At 46.2% G+C, this 14,765-nt stretch overlaps 1 protein-coding gene across 1 annotated transcript in view; it reads left to right on the top strand.

Moving 5' to 3' along the window:
• Positions 1–2,705: 2,705 nt before the first annotated feature.
• Positions 2,706–14,765, top strand: part of ABCD1 (ATP binding cassette subfamily D member 1) — a 47,083-nt gene continuing 35,023 nt past the window's right edge. The window contains exon 1 of the mRNA XM_075835341.1: positions 2,706–4,422. Coding sequence (XP_075691456.1) covers positions 3,505–4,422 — 918 coding nt within the window. The 5' untranslated portion in view covers positions 2,706–3,504. The remainder of the gene's footprint in view (positions 4,423–14,765) is intronic.

The raw sequence follows: 14,765 nt of genomic DNA, 5'->3' as shown, positions 1-14,765 counted from the left end.
GTATGAGGATCTGTGGCAGGTCATGTATGTGGATCTGTGGCAGGTCATGTATGGGGATCTGTGGCAGGTAATGTATGAGGATCTGTGGCAGGTAATGTATGAGGATCTGTGGCAGGTCATGTTTGAGGATCTGTGGCAGGTCATGTATGGGGATCTGTGGCAGGTCATGTATGAGGATCTGTGGCAGGTCATGTATGAGGATCTGTGGCAGGTCATGTATGTGGATCTGTGGCAGGTCATGTTTGAGGATCTGTGACAGGTCATGTATGGGGATCTGTGGCATGTCATGTATGGGGATCTGTGGCAGGTAATGTTTGAGGATCTGTGGCAGGTCATGTATGAGGATCTGTGGCAGGTCATGTATGTGGATCTGTGGCAGGTAATGTATGGGGATCTGTGGCAGGTCATGTATGAGGATCTGTGGCAGGTCATGTATGAGGATCTGTGGCAGGTCATGTATGGGGATCTGAGGCAGGTCATGTATGGGGATCTGAGGCAGGTCATGTATGGGGATCTGTGGCAGGTAATATTTGAGGATCTGTGGCAGGTCATGTATGAGGATCTGTGGCAGGTCATGTATGTGGATCTGTGGCAGGTCATGTATGGGGATCTGTGGCAGGTAATGTATGAGGATCTGTGGCAGGTCATGTTTGAGGATCTGTGGCAGGTCATGTATGGGGATCTGTGGCAGGTCATGTTTGAGGATCTGTGGCAGGTCATGTATGGGGATCTGTGGCAGGTCATGTTTGAGGATCTGTGGCAGGTCATGTATGAGGATCTGTGGCAGGTCATGTATGAGGATCTGTGGCAGATCATGTATGGGGATCTGTGGCAGGTCATGTTTGAGGATCTGTGGCAGGTCATGTATGGGGATCTGTGGCAGGTCATGTATGAGGATCTGTGGCAGGTCATGTATGGGGATCTGTGGCAGGTCATGTTTGAGGATCTGTGACAGGTCATGTATGGGGATCTGTGGCAGGTAATGTATGGGGATTTGTGGCAGGTCATGTATGAGGATCTGTGGCAGTTCATGTATGGGGATCTGAGGCAGGTCATGTTTGAGGATCTGTGGCAGGTCATGTATGAGGATCTGTGGCAGGTCATGGATGAGGATCTGTGGCAGGTCATGGATGAGGATCTGTGGCAGGTCATGTATGTGGATCTGTGGCAGGTCATGTATGAGGATCTGTGGCAGGTCATGTATGGGCATCTGTGGCAGGTCATGTATGAGGATCTGTGGCAGGTCATGTTTGAGGATCTGTGGCAGGTCATGTATGGGGATCTGTGGCAGGTCATGTATGGGGATCTGTGGCAGGTAATAATTGAGGATCTGTGGCAGGTCATGTATGAGGATCTGTGGCAGGTCATGTATGGGGATCTGTGGCAGGTAATGTTTGAGGATCTGTGGCAGGTCATGTATGAGGATCTGTGGCAGGTCATGTATGTGGATCTGTGGCAGTTCATGTATGTGGATCTGTGGCAGGTCATGTTTGAGGATCTGTGGCAGGTCATGGATGAGGATCTGTGGCAGGTCATGGATGAGGATCTGTGGCAGGTCATGGATGAGGATCTGTGGCAGGTCATGGATGAGGATCTGTGGCAGGTCATGGATGAGGATCTGTGGCAGGTAATGTTTGAGGATCTGTGGCAGGTCAAGTATGTGGATCTGTGGCAGGTAATGTATGAGGATCTGTGGCAGGTAATGTATGAGGATCTGTGGCAGGTCAAGTATGTGGATCTGTGGCAGGTAATGTATGAGGATCTGTGGCAGGTCATGTTTGAGGATCTGTGGCAGGTCATGTATGAGGATCTGTGGCAGGTCATGTATGTGGATCTGTGGCAGGTCATGTTTGAGGATCTGTGACAGGTCATGTATGGGGATCTGTGGCAGGTCATGTATGAGGATCTGTGGCAGGTCATGTATGAGGATCTGTGGCAGGTCATGTATGGGGATCTGTGGCAGGTCATGTTTGAGGATCTGTGGCAGGTCATGTATGGGGATTTGTGGCAGGTCATGTATGAGGATCTGTGGCAGGTCATGTATGGGGATCTGTGGCAGGTCATGTTTGAGGATCTGTGACAGGTCATGTATGGGGATTTGTGGCAGGTCATGTATGAGGATCTGTGGCAGGTCATGTATGGGGATCTGTGGCAGGTCATGTTTGAGGATCTGTGGCAGGTCATGTATGAGGATCTGTGGCAGGTCATGTTTGAGGATATGTGACAGGTCATGTATGGGGATCTGCGGCAGGTCATGTATGGGGATCTGCGGCAGGTCATGTATGAGGATCTGCGGCAGGTCATGTATGTGGATCTGTGGCAGGTCATGTTTGAGGATCTGTGGCAGGTCATGTATGAGGATCTGTGGCAGGTCATGGTCCCCCAAATCCGATCATTTTGATCATATACAATAGAGTAATAACGCATACAAAAACTGGTAATCCCTTGCATTTCTAGTTGTTTTCGTGGCCTACATTTTCTAATTCTACCATACGACATTCCCCCTCCCTCTTTTCTACTAGTTCTAACAACTCCTTGAACACCGCCTGCAAGTGTCCGGCGTGACGTCACCTGTTGCTCAACATTGTTTTCAATAAAGTTTAGTAACATGTAACTAGGGGCGGAGCGTTTGAAACCAAACCGGACGCCATGTTGACTGGCAAATACCACAGAACTGTATCATTAGAACTCAAGTCACACGTAGGTCATCAAAGCCCCGCCCACTACAGCTTTGAACCCCGCCCCTCGGCGCTTCTTATCCGCCAGTATAGCTGTCAGCTGCCTATGTAGGCGTGGCTAGTCGCCGGCTCCAGCTAACCGTTACCAGCAGTGAGTGACGGTGACAGCGGCTCTGGGGACAAAAACGGGAAGTAGTGACACCTGAGGCTCCGGACACCAGAGCTCCTTACCGGGAGGTCGCTGCTGCAAGCAGGAGGGCGGCAGGGGACAGGTAACCCAGCCGGGACGTATACATTCACATACACGCTGTATACTTATACATATAGATGCCCTTTAAGTAAACATACATGTGACAAGTTCTAGCTGCCAGCCTGGTAACCATGGCATAGAATCCTCGTGTGGCATCACATTTATAGTGGGGCGCATGTTGTTCTAGGCTTGATTGTACATAGTTCTATAGGTCACCTGTCCATTAAGTTGGCCATATAGTTCCTTAGAACTGATTGCAAGCTCTTTGGTCCAGACATTCGTAGCCGGGCAAGAAAATATTCCTTCCTGACCCCACGAAGTTAGCTGGATTATAATATATACATCTAATCGAGCACATGATAGTATATAGGCACACTATAGGGGTTGACACCTAAAGAGCAAATATTTCCTATGTAAAAACGGCAGACTCCGACACGGAAGGATTTGCATATTCTCTGATTTTCTCGTGGAATATGTGTACGCCGATATACACACATATATTTGTAGTCCTGTAGATTGAGGCAGGAGGACGTCCCCTCCGTACATCCCAGGGTAGACACTACAGGGAGACTTACAATGATTCAGGTTTGCCCGTCCCCTGTCACCCGGGCTGCGGTCCTCAAGCGAGTGGCTGCGGTGGCAATAGCAGCCTATGGAGCTCGCCGGCTTTATCCCGTGTTGCGATATCTCTGCCTTCAATCCTCGCAGAAACATAACAAGTCTAATGGACTCCAGAAAAGTAAAGGAACATCATCTACGGTCTCGACCCAATCCGGCTACGAGAGAACCGGGGTCAATAGGGTGTTCTTCCGTAGACTCATCCGTCTTCTTCGGTTGCTTTTCCCAAAGTTGGCATGCAAAGAGTTTGGGCTGCTGGTCCTTCACTCGGCGGCCCTCATCTCCAGGACATTTCTCTCGGTGTACGTGGCTCAGCTGGATGGACGTTTGACCCGATGTATTGTAAAGAAGCGACCGGCCAGTTTTGCCTATCAGCTACTAAAATGGTTACTGATTGCCCTGCCTGCCACCTTCATCAACAGCGCCATACGTTACCTGGAGGGGCAGCTCAGTTTGGCTTTCCGTACCCGTTTGGTGGCCCATGCTTATAAGATGTACTTTGGCAACCAGACTTACTACAGGGTCAGCAACATGGATGGCCGATTGAGGAACCCTGACCAGTCGTTGACAGAAGACGTGGTGGCTTTCGCCAGCTCTGTGGCTCATCTTTACTCCAACTTGACCAAACCGGTGTTGGATGTGATAGTGACCACTTACACATTGATCAGTACAGCCAAATCCAAGGGAGCCAATACAGGCTGGCCGTCTGCCATCGCGGGACTCGTGGTCATCATTACAGCTAAAGTGTTGAGGGGCTGCTCTCCAAAGTTTGGGAAGCTGGTGGCAGAAGAAGCGAGAAGGAAAGGAGAGCTGCGGTACATGCACTCGAGGGTGGTGGCCAACTCGGAAGAGATCGCCTTCTATGGAGGTCACAAGGTGAGGTGGGCAACGCTTTATGGCTTTTGTGGTGGTCTTTTCTTTTTTTTTTCTAACAGTTGGCAGCTAGTCTATTTCTTCTCTTCAATGATCTTTTTGGCTTCTGGCTCTCTCGGCTAAAGTAAGCCACCCGGTCCCGTTTTCTTGTGTCCTACACGGGCTCCTCCATACCTTTTTTGCATCGCCATCTAAATTCTACATCCAGGTATGGATGTTCCTGAGTAGGACATATACAGGATATTGGGGTGGTTTACTTTAAAGAGGACCTGTCACCTCTCCTGACCTGTATGTTTTTAGTAAATACTTGTATTCCCCATAAGGCCATGTTCACACATTGTGATTTGTTGCAGATTTTAAAAGGAATGAGAAATATAAAGGACGAACTTGTACTTCTGCTTCCTCCTAGTTTCGCTTCTGGCTTTAGCTCAATGTGTGAACCTAGCCTAAAATTAAAATTTTGGAGCACGTTTTCTTAGGACCCTATTACACGGCCCGACATGGATAGTGTAAACAAGCGCCAATTAACGAGACCGTTCGGTTCTCCTTTTACAATCAGCTATGATCGGTAATTTATGGGACGAGCACTCGTTACTCCGATCGCTCGTCCCCATACATTTCCATCATGTCGGCAGCGCGTCTCCCTGTTTACACAGCGAGATGTGCTGCAGAAACGATACGATCAGCCGATGAACGAGCAATTGCTTGTTTATCGGCTGATCGTTGCCCGGTTTACACCGGGCAATGATCGGGAATGAGCGTTCTGTGAACGCTCGTTTGCCCGATAATTGCCCTGTGTAAAAGTGCTCTTAGAACTGTGTTTTGTACCATTCCTCTGTTATTCCTCCTTCAAATTTATCAATACATGATCAACTGGGTGTTACTAGGTGGGGGTGTGTCCCTACACAAACAGACAATGTCCAATCAGTGAGACTGTGTAGAGACACGCCCCTTTGAGAAGCTAATGGTAACACCCAGTTAATCTATTCTTGCATTTCTAGGAGGAATGAGAGAGGAACTGTACAACGCAGAGTTTCTCCAGAACTCCGGTTTCATGGGGAATACAAGTATTTACTATAGCAGACTTGTCAGGAGAGGGGACAGGCCCACTTGAGTAGATCTCTTTTAAGGGATGAGAACTTTACGCAATACAGGATGTTTGTCACATTTTATGGAAGTTGTGCTCCGATACAGAATATAAAGTCAGGCTATGTTCACACAGCTTATTTTCAGCCGTTTTTCAGGCCATAAACGCCCCGAAAAACAGCTGAAAAAACGGGGGCTGAAACGCCTCCAAACATCTGCCCGTTGATTTCAATGGCAAAAATGTTGTTTCGTTCCCACGGGGCGGTTTTTTACAAACGGCGCGTAAAAAGACGCCCCGTAAAAAAGAAGTGCCTGTCACTTCTTGAGCCGTTTTTCGTTGGGTCAATAGAAAAAATAGCTTCAAAAACAGTCGTAAAAATGCTTGATGCTTAAAAAACGGCCGAAAATCAGAGGCTGTATTCCCTTCAAAACCGCTCCGCATTTTACGGCCGTTTTTTTGTTAAGCGTGTGAACGTAGCCTAAGAAAAGAAGTAAAACTTTTCTTGTTTCTGTAACAAATGTACCACCGCCAGTTTTAGGAAGTGAGAATGAACATGGAAGCGCTGACGGGGGTTTATACCATTTAAAAGGCCAGACCATTTAATGTTTTTGTGTAGTTGCTCTTTTTGGCCCATTAAGCAATTCTCCTCAGTTTAAGGGTCAATGCACACGATGCGTATTACATACAGTTTTGCCGTGCGTATTTGCGTGCGACAAAACCGCGGCGTAATACAGTACCAGCATAGACCATCAGCAGAACGTGGCCATAATACTTGGGCTGCTCTACTTCTTGGGACTGGGGTGCACAACCTGGGACCGCATGCGGCCCATAATTCCCCCAACCATCACGACACATACACAGCCAATGTGGTGGCACTTCGTGGAAGTCACTGTGTGACCCTGTGTGGCTGGCACTGTTGTGGATGGCACTGTCATGAGGGGCACCGTGATGCTGTTTGAGTTCTATATTAAACAACATAAAGGGAGTGATCTAGGCAAAACTGTCTTTGGTGCTCCTCAACACAGAGCGACACTTTTACCCAGAGTGCTGCACTCGGCTTTCTGCGTTGTCCCCATAGAGATCGACTATAGCGGCAGCACACATGCAAGACTGCCGCTCCATCCTAAATCCTCCTCACCAAATTCGTGCCATGAGAAGGAATCCCCGCTTTAGCGATCGGTGGGACCCCAGTGATCATCCATTTATCACCTATCCTGTGTAAATGTTCTTAGTGGGAAAACCGCTTTAATATGTAGATTATTGACACTGATGAGGGGCAGAATTTGTTTACTAATATCCAATCTATAAGGCAGTTCTCTGGACCAGATACGTATGTTGCTCTGTATGGACATGTGCCTCCTCTAGAGTAACCTTATGGGGTTATCAATGCCGATCCTTGATCTTGGGCAAATATTGATCCTCACCCTTTGATCGGAGATGTCCTTTACTGATAAGCTCCGAAAGAATGCTCATGTATCATTTGACTTCCTAGGCTCGAACAAGTCTATGGTTCCTGTCACATAGTCTGTGTCTTCTAGGCAAAGTACGGTAGATCTACCGGGATGGACTTGTATGCAAAAGGTAGAACAAGAGGTGTCTAGCAGCCCCCCTCACCTTCGACCACTATGGTCATAAACGTGGTCAGGCCCATGTGTTTGGTAAAACTTATTTTCAGTCAATGAGTAACTTCTATTTATGGCCGGTTTCATTGATTTCTGGTCTAGTCCAGATTTGGTGTAATGCCATGTATCAATCAAGACCAAGCCGGCTGATTATGTTTCTCTAGATATTAAAAGATCATCTAGATGTCCCATAAACATATCTAACGCTGGGTTACTTTTCATACAGTCTCTGTAAACTTCCACAACCAACCCTTATAGTGACACCGACCTCCGATCTTCTAAACTTTGCTTTTAGGGACAAAAACGGGAGCCCGCAGGGAGTGTTTATTCAGATGCAGCAGCTTGACGTTTGTCGGGCCAATTATTCCTCCCGTCTGTTGTGGTTTCTTTATTGCCCTATTTTAAAACGAAAGTTTGCAGCAACCATAACCTTGAAAGGTTTGTGGTGCTCCGTTGTGATCTTCTGTCTTACTAGCAGCAGGATTGCTCTGAGGATTCATGTCTATGCTGAGATGTCTTCAGAATACAGAAACGTTATCAGGTCAATCCCTCTAAATCAGCAATATAGTCATTCCAATAGATCATTTGGATATTATTGAAGGTTGGCGCCTTCATTATTGGCACCTGATTAAATTTTTCATCCCTCTGATTGAAGATGTTCACCGCCTTATTCCAATGACTATGACGGTAAGAGATGAAGAAAAGCTTTGAGTAGTGCCAAGTCTACCTGTCCCATCAGGTTCTTGAGCTAAAGACCCTGAATTGTCAGGGATGTGCTGCCTAACCGTTCCATGTTGGTTGGAGCTGTGCGAGTGTTATATATTTAGAGCCAAAAACAGGATAGGATCCCGTCATGTGTGATCAGGATAGACTTACTCAAAAAAGCTTAAAGGGATTTCCCATAATCAATATTTATCACCTATCGAACCGCTGGGACCACCACCGATTCTGAGAACGTGCTTGCCTTGCGGTTTCTGGGAGCGCCATAGGAATGGAGCAGTACTGCACATGCTTGCCCACCACTCCATTCATTTCTATCCGGCTGCCGGAGATGGCGCTCGGCAGCCCCATAGAAATGAATGTACCGGTGGCCGAGCATGCGCAGTACCGTTCCATTCCTATGGGGCTCCCAGAAACCGCAAGGTAAGCCTGTTCTCGTGATCGGTGGGGGTCCCAGCGGTCAGACCCCAAACAATCAGATATTTATCACCAATCCTGTGAATAGGTGATAAATATTGATTATGGGCAAAACCCCTTTGTCATGTAGCCCTTTTAACCAGTCTCTTCCAAATGACCCGGCTGTCCGTGTTTGACACTATTTCTGAGCTGGCAGTACAGGATTGGCAAAGATTAGTCCAGCTGTTACAGTCTGGTTTCTACGGTACCCATAGAGAATACCAACCGGCGGCACAGTTCACCTATAGCATCCCCTTTCCCCACAATTTCTTCTAAGGTCGAAGGTACTCCGCTAGCCTGGTGGCTGATTCTTTGGATAATATCAGCGAAATGGAAAACCGAAAAATGATTGGGACGTTCGAGATACGGTTACTATGGGTAAGAGCAGTAAAAGTCTTAAACACGTACCAAAATAGTTGGGAGTCCAGCAGCTCGGGGTTCTGGTTGGCTCAATGTAGCAGAGCAAGGTGCGTGGTATAGAACCAGTAGTCAGGTGGGTTGTCAGGCAATCCAGTGTTCGCAAAGGGTGATTTAGCAGAGCTGGGTGCGTCGTACAGGGGCAGTAGTCAGGAGGGTCTTCAGGCAATCCAGTGTTTGGCCGACTATGCAGTACAGGGAATAATCCAAGAGAGTAGTCAAGGACAGAAAACAGGTCACCATAGAAAGTTCTAGTTCAGGATCGCCCTGAGGCCGACCTCATTGGCAGCCACGCCAAGAGACTTATCTTAAAAGGAGCAGAGGATGCTGGACCATGGCGAGGTGAGTACGTTATACCAGCATAGGCACAGGTAGGGCTGGCCAATTATGACCTAAATTGAAATCACGAATAATTGAACATGTAACCTCGATTATGATTATTTAGGCCACACCCATTTTGCATGGCACGCCCCTTATTTGCATGCTACGCCATTTAATGAATATTTATTCCCTGAGCCTGCTGTATACTACTGTTTATAATCTACCCCCTGACACTGCCCACACACGGTATAATGCCCACCATAACTGTCCTCCACACGGTATAATGCCCACCATAACTGTCCTCCACACGGTATAATGCCCACCATAACTGCCCTCCCCACAGTATAATTCCCCCATAGCTGCCTCTACATAGTATAATGCCCCCATAGCTGACTTGCACGCAGTATAATGCCACTAAAGCTGCCCCCCCACAGTATAATGCCCCTTAACTGCCCCATTGCTGCACCCCACACAGTATAAAGTCCCCCATAGCTGCCCCCATGCTGTATAATGCCCACACAGCTGCCCCCATTGGTTCCTGATAAAAATAATAATATACATACTCTTTTAACCCTGTTCCAATTACGAGTGGAGGAGATCCCTCTGGTCTGTGTGGCACAGCGCTGACGGGCGCGATGACGTCACTGCCGCGCGTCCAGCGAATCATAGTGAATGGTAGATCAGGAACCTTACAGTCCACTGCTCTACCATTGGATTCAACTGTATCTGTGTCCTGAAGGTGCAGATACAGTTTAAACCAGCAGAAAATGATTGATAAAACCGAAATTCGCAAGATGGACGTCTATTTTAATTGCGCTGATTTTGAATTTAGATTAGTTTTCGATTTATTGCCCTAGGCACAGGCTTTGCTTATTGCTAACTAACGTAAGTTCTGAAGTTCTCACAAGTCCTGTTGACATTTTAGTTGCTCTCCCCAAGATTCTGGACCCCGTAGATCTGCTAGATGCCATTATACGGGTTTCTATGGCACACACTGCGCAATATTCTGGTGTGATAACTAATGGCTGAGATCCAGTAACGTTTTCCTATGACTTTCTATAAAGTTTATAGAAATCCACATAATCATTGATATCGTTTTTGGCACTTTAGCCCAAGGTTTGCTGTTTTCATGGACTGTGTGTCCTGATCACCGGGTCAAGGGTAATGCTTCATTTCTTCGCCAAGGGCAAATTCCAAGTCGGAAACTTTTATAATTTTTCTGGCAGCGGACAATTATTGTAAATTGGTTGTCACCATTTAAATTTTATAACTCTGAATTACGAATGTGATTACTGTGGAGGAGGGGAAACCAGGCGGAGATAGCACTGACAATACCCACAATAATTCAGGACTGGAGAATTTCTTGTAAAATACCCACCTAGCCCTTTTATTGACTTTCTAAAGCTGACCCCTCAAAAAGAGTCATTAGGTTTAACAGTCTGCGCCAATGTTACTCACCTTGCCTGTTTCCATTGACGTGGCTCTCCAAGCGGCCGTGACTTCAGCCGGCAGCCGTCCTCTTTTTCTGCTCCAGTCTCCAGCGGCGGTCCTGCTGGATCTGGCCACGGTCCTCCTCCCCCGCACGTCTCTCTTCCTGCCTTCAGTCCTCACCTGCAGATTAAGGTACATCCTCTGTTTGGCTATTGATCCTATTACTATTTGACTCTGTTCCACACAATGATCCTGGCCTTGGCCTTTGTCCTCGATTGTCGCTTGGTTCCTGTGGTTCTACTCCTGGTATCGACTCCTGACTATGGTTCTGTCTAGGTCTCCTGCTTGCTACTTCCTGACTACTAATCCATTAACAACCCCTGGCTACAATTTTGAGTCTGCTATAGCACGACCGCCGCCAATTGGTGACTATTCTAGGGAATACGACCAAGAAAGTCCATACCTCCTTGCAGGGGTTAAGGGTGAAACACGTGGATATTCCTTAGACTCCACACCGCAGTCTAGCGGACGCCAAACCGATTGTAGCTTAGAGGATTTACTTCTCTGGTGAGAATTGTAACCACTGACCGCTATCTTCCCCAACTTCTTTATAAACATACGCATTTGGGTTGGCCGATTGGACATGTTAATTGTAATGGGGAAATGAAATGAGCTGCTCTGTCACCTGGGGCTGCTGATCTTTGCCAACCCTGGCATCCGTTAAAAGATGTCGAACAGGCGCACTGTCCCCATACACGTAGACTGATCCTCTCCAAATCAGATCGATACACCTACAAATTTCATATGTATAGCCAACGTTAGTGGATATAGGCACGTGATAAATGGTTAAGATTTGAAGGGTTAATAAACCTAATATGCTTTAGTTCATTTGTGCTCATATTGACCAGCAGTAGAAAAGCTCCTGACCCTTCCACTCAGCTCTTCTCAGGATATCTGTAGTGTTCTACAAAATATTGTCTGTGGCGCTTTAACTTTCCAAAACTACTTGGAAGCAAAGATATTTAACTTGGGTCCAATAAAGGTTCTCGTTGACCTTGCCTGGTCAGCGTATGACAAGAGTACAAAATGTTCAGGTGATGGCATTGATCAGATGAAACCCCTTTAGGTGGTTGGAACATCTGACCACTGTCTAAAGTCTATGACTAAGCTAGCCATAGACTTTAGACAGTGGTCAGATGTTCCAACCACGTAAAGGTGTTTCATCTGAAGGTTGATCCTTCAGACCTGAACATTCTCATTGTCCAAGCATACGCGTTTCGGTGTATACAGATATAAAGGGGAGTTTAGAAGGGCAACTCTGTTGCCCGACTTATCTTAAGTGACACTCTACAGCCCGGACACATAAGAAAGTTGAGATGTAGCAGATAAAGATGCACTTGTGGAAGCTTGGTCTGACTCCCGACATCCCCCGGGAAACAACTGATTTTGGCAGGGGAAGCCACAGCCAGCCAGGCGTTTCCACTACAGGGAAATGTATTATTCCATGGCGGCCATTCAGATGGCCAACTCGAATGGCTTTCTGTTCTGGCTCCGAGAGGGACCCTGCTCTATGACGTCCATATGCCCTAAAGGGGATATGTATAGGGGTTGTCTTTGTGAGATAACCCCTTTTAATGGCTTGATGACCTTATCTGAGCACTTTATACATTTTGAACATGTAGAGTGCAAAACAACTCTCTCCCAGAAGGAGAAAAATAGTGTGTCCAGTAGTAGATGTCTATCCTGTAGGCCAATGTCCAACCGGTTTTAAAGATCCTTGAAACATGACTTTGGGTTATCAGCTAAACAAGAGGCACTCCTCTCTAGATAGTGGTACAGTTTCGGCATTGTTGCTCCTCAACATGAGTAGGGTTCTGGTTGGCTGTGAGAGATGCCATCACCATTGTTCGAGAACCTCCCGATGGAAACATAAAATCGAATGAAACCTCAGACACCTCTCCTCTTAAACGGTCCGTAGAACGTCTACAGCACCAATAGGTACAGGTATTTTTGTAAAGAGAACTTTTGGTTGCACAAGACCTGAAGCTTCGTAAGGATCCTGGGTGATCAGAATTGTGCATTTTAGGAACATGGGTGTTTTTTGTTTTTTTCTGTTTCTGTGCCCTAGTCCCTTTCAAGATAAGTTTGGGTTTAGAACAAGCAAAGGCAGATCATGATCAACCTGGCCAGAACATCTCAAGACTGTACTAAATAAGTGGGCTTCATGTAATACATCAACCCGTACCAACATCAGTAGTTACAAGGCGAAACTCAATCTCTTTGACTCCCAGAAGCCAAACTGCTTGTAATGGAGGTCTAGACGACCCCCGAAGCCAAGTCGCTAATTCACCTATAAATTTGCCCCGGGCATCTAACTTTTTGGATTGTTTTCTAGTGTCTGGCTACAGTCTGGTTTCTAAAACAATAAAACTGGCTACCGGAGTGGTCAAACTGGCTACTAAAGTCTACAGTAACTGGTTTACCCCTTCTGTAATGGGCATGAAGTGGTTGGTGCAATAGCATAGAGTTTTTTTTCTTTTTTTAGGAAGGTGTCCCTGGAACTGCGTTCTATCATTTTTTTTTTATTGCAGGGAACTAAAACCACCATCTCTGCAGTGCGAGAATTAGGATTCGTGAATTCCTTCTCCGTCACATGTATTATAACATCTGGATGCTTTGATTTTGTATATATTTTTTATGCTTTTTACTTTGAGTGAATGTCATATAACCATCTATTAGACAGACTTTAAAAAGTAAGTTAGCTGTGGTTCTGATCTCCAGGAATCCCACCGTTGCTGAGAACAAGGGACCCCAATTCCCCATTTGGGGGTCTCTGTTCTAGTCCCAGGAATCGCCCCGCCCCCACCTTACCGTCTGACAAGTTATAAAAGCAAAGTAGGGCTAAACCATTGTTACCTCTAGACAGTATTCCTTATGCTCCATTATTTTGACTCATGGCCTGAGTAGTCAGCAATTATTATGGTCCTCGCACTTCCAGGATGCCTTTAATGGGATTTGTAGAAGTATTCACTCCCCTGTGTCACAGACATATGTTGCGGGTCTGGATGAACCTGTTTGTAGCAGCTGGCTAGCCCTCAATTCTTCTCTTGGCAATTTGTGGCACAGATACTTTTTCATGGCTTCTGACTTCCCTCGGGACATGAACGAAACAACGGTGGGTCTGTGTGGATCGGGCCGTTTTGATGAATAGAGGAAACATCCAACAATATAATAATCTGTGCAGAGCAGATTCACTGTAAACAATGAGATCTGTGGCGAAAATATCACGGACCGCTCTTAATCAAGAATGGGCCGTCGTGGACAAAATCCTGACCTCCGTTTGCATATCAAATATAGTAATTGATGAGTAGAAGAGGCCAATTGAGATAATTTTCTGCCGCCTGTCAGTGCCTTTCCATGGCGTCCAAGACCTTTACTAGGGCTGACCAAAAGCAGGTGTCCGCGGAAAACTCGATCTGCCATGTTGTTGTTGTTTTTTGGGTTTTTGGTTGAGTACCATCGTTGGCAATACTTGGAGAATTGTTTGACAAGCTGTAGTTCTGCACCCGATCAAAAGTAGCCAAAGACTTTTAACATTTCTTCTTCCTTTTTTTTAATTTTTTTTGGATGGGGGGCAAAATCTCTGATCCAATTATCACTTTATCAATGATCATTTGATATATACTGTGCAATGTATACAGTAACGGTATATTGTTCAGAGATTCTTTTGCCATGGGACATCTTGTTCATCCTTTGTTTGTAACGTTTGCAAAATTAAAAATACATATTTTAAAAAAAAAAGTAGCCAATACCAAGTCAGAGATCAAGGCAGAGATCGATCTGTCAATCATCTGCGATTTATCATTTAAGCTTATGGCATTGTCATCTAGTTCAACAATTTTCACAAACCGACCATGAGCGATAAGTCAATCTGAAAGCGATCGTCGACCATCTCTAGTGTGTGGCCAGCTTTAGGGTATGTTCAGAAGTAGCCGAATCTGTGGTGCAGAATTTGCACCGCAAATCCACGGCAATTTACAAAACCATGTGGATTGAGTTTTATAAGCTGAGAGCAAAAATGTAGATGTGGTAAATTACTGCAGAGGCAAAAACATACCTTAATGCCTCATTACCCAGCACGCCATCGTCCATTAGGGGAGATTACTAAGGAGAAAAGTAACACTCCATTGAGGGCCTGATTGGCACTGAGCTGGGCGCAGAGAAGGGGCAAGGGTTCTTGGCAGTATACTAAGCTGTATTTTCTCTCATAGCCACCAAATTTTCTTCATGCA

The sequence above is a fragment of the Rhinoderma darwinii genome, chromosome 8 (assembly GCF_050947455.1).
Source record: "Rhinoderma darwinii isolate aRhiDar2 chromosome 8, aRhiDar2.hap1, whole genome shotgun sequence".
Taxonomy (NCBI): Eukaryota; Metazoa; Chordata; class Amphibia; order Anura; family Rhinodermatidae; genus Rhinoderma; species Rhinoderma darwinii.
This window is presented reverse-complemented; position numbering and strand designations above follow the sequence as displayed.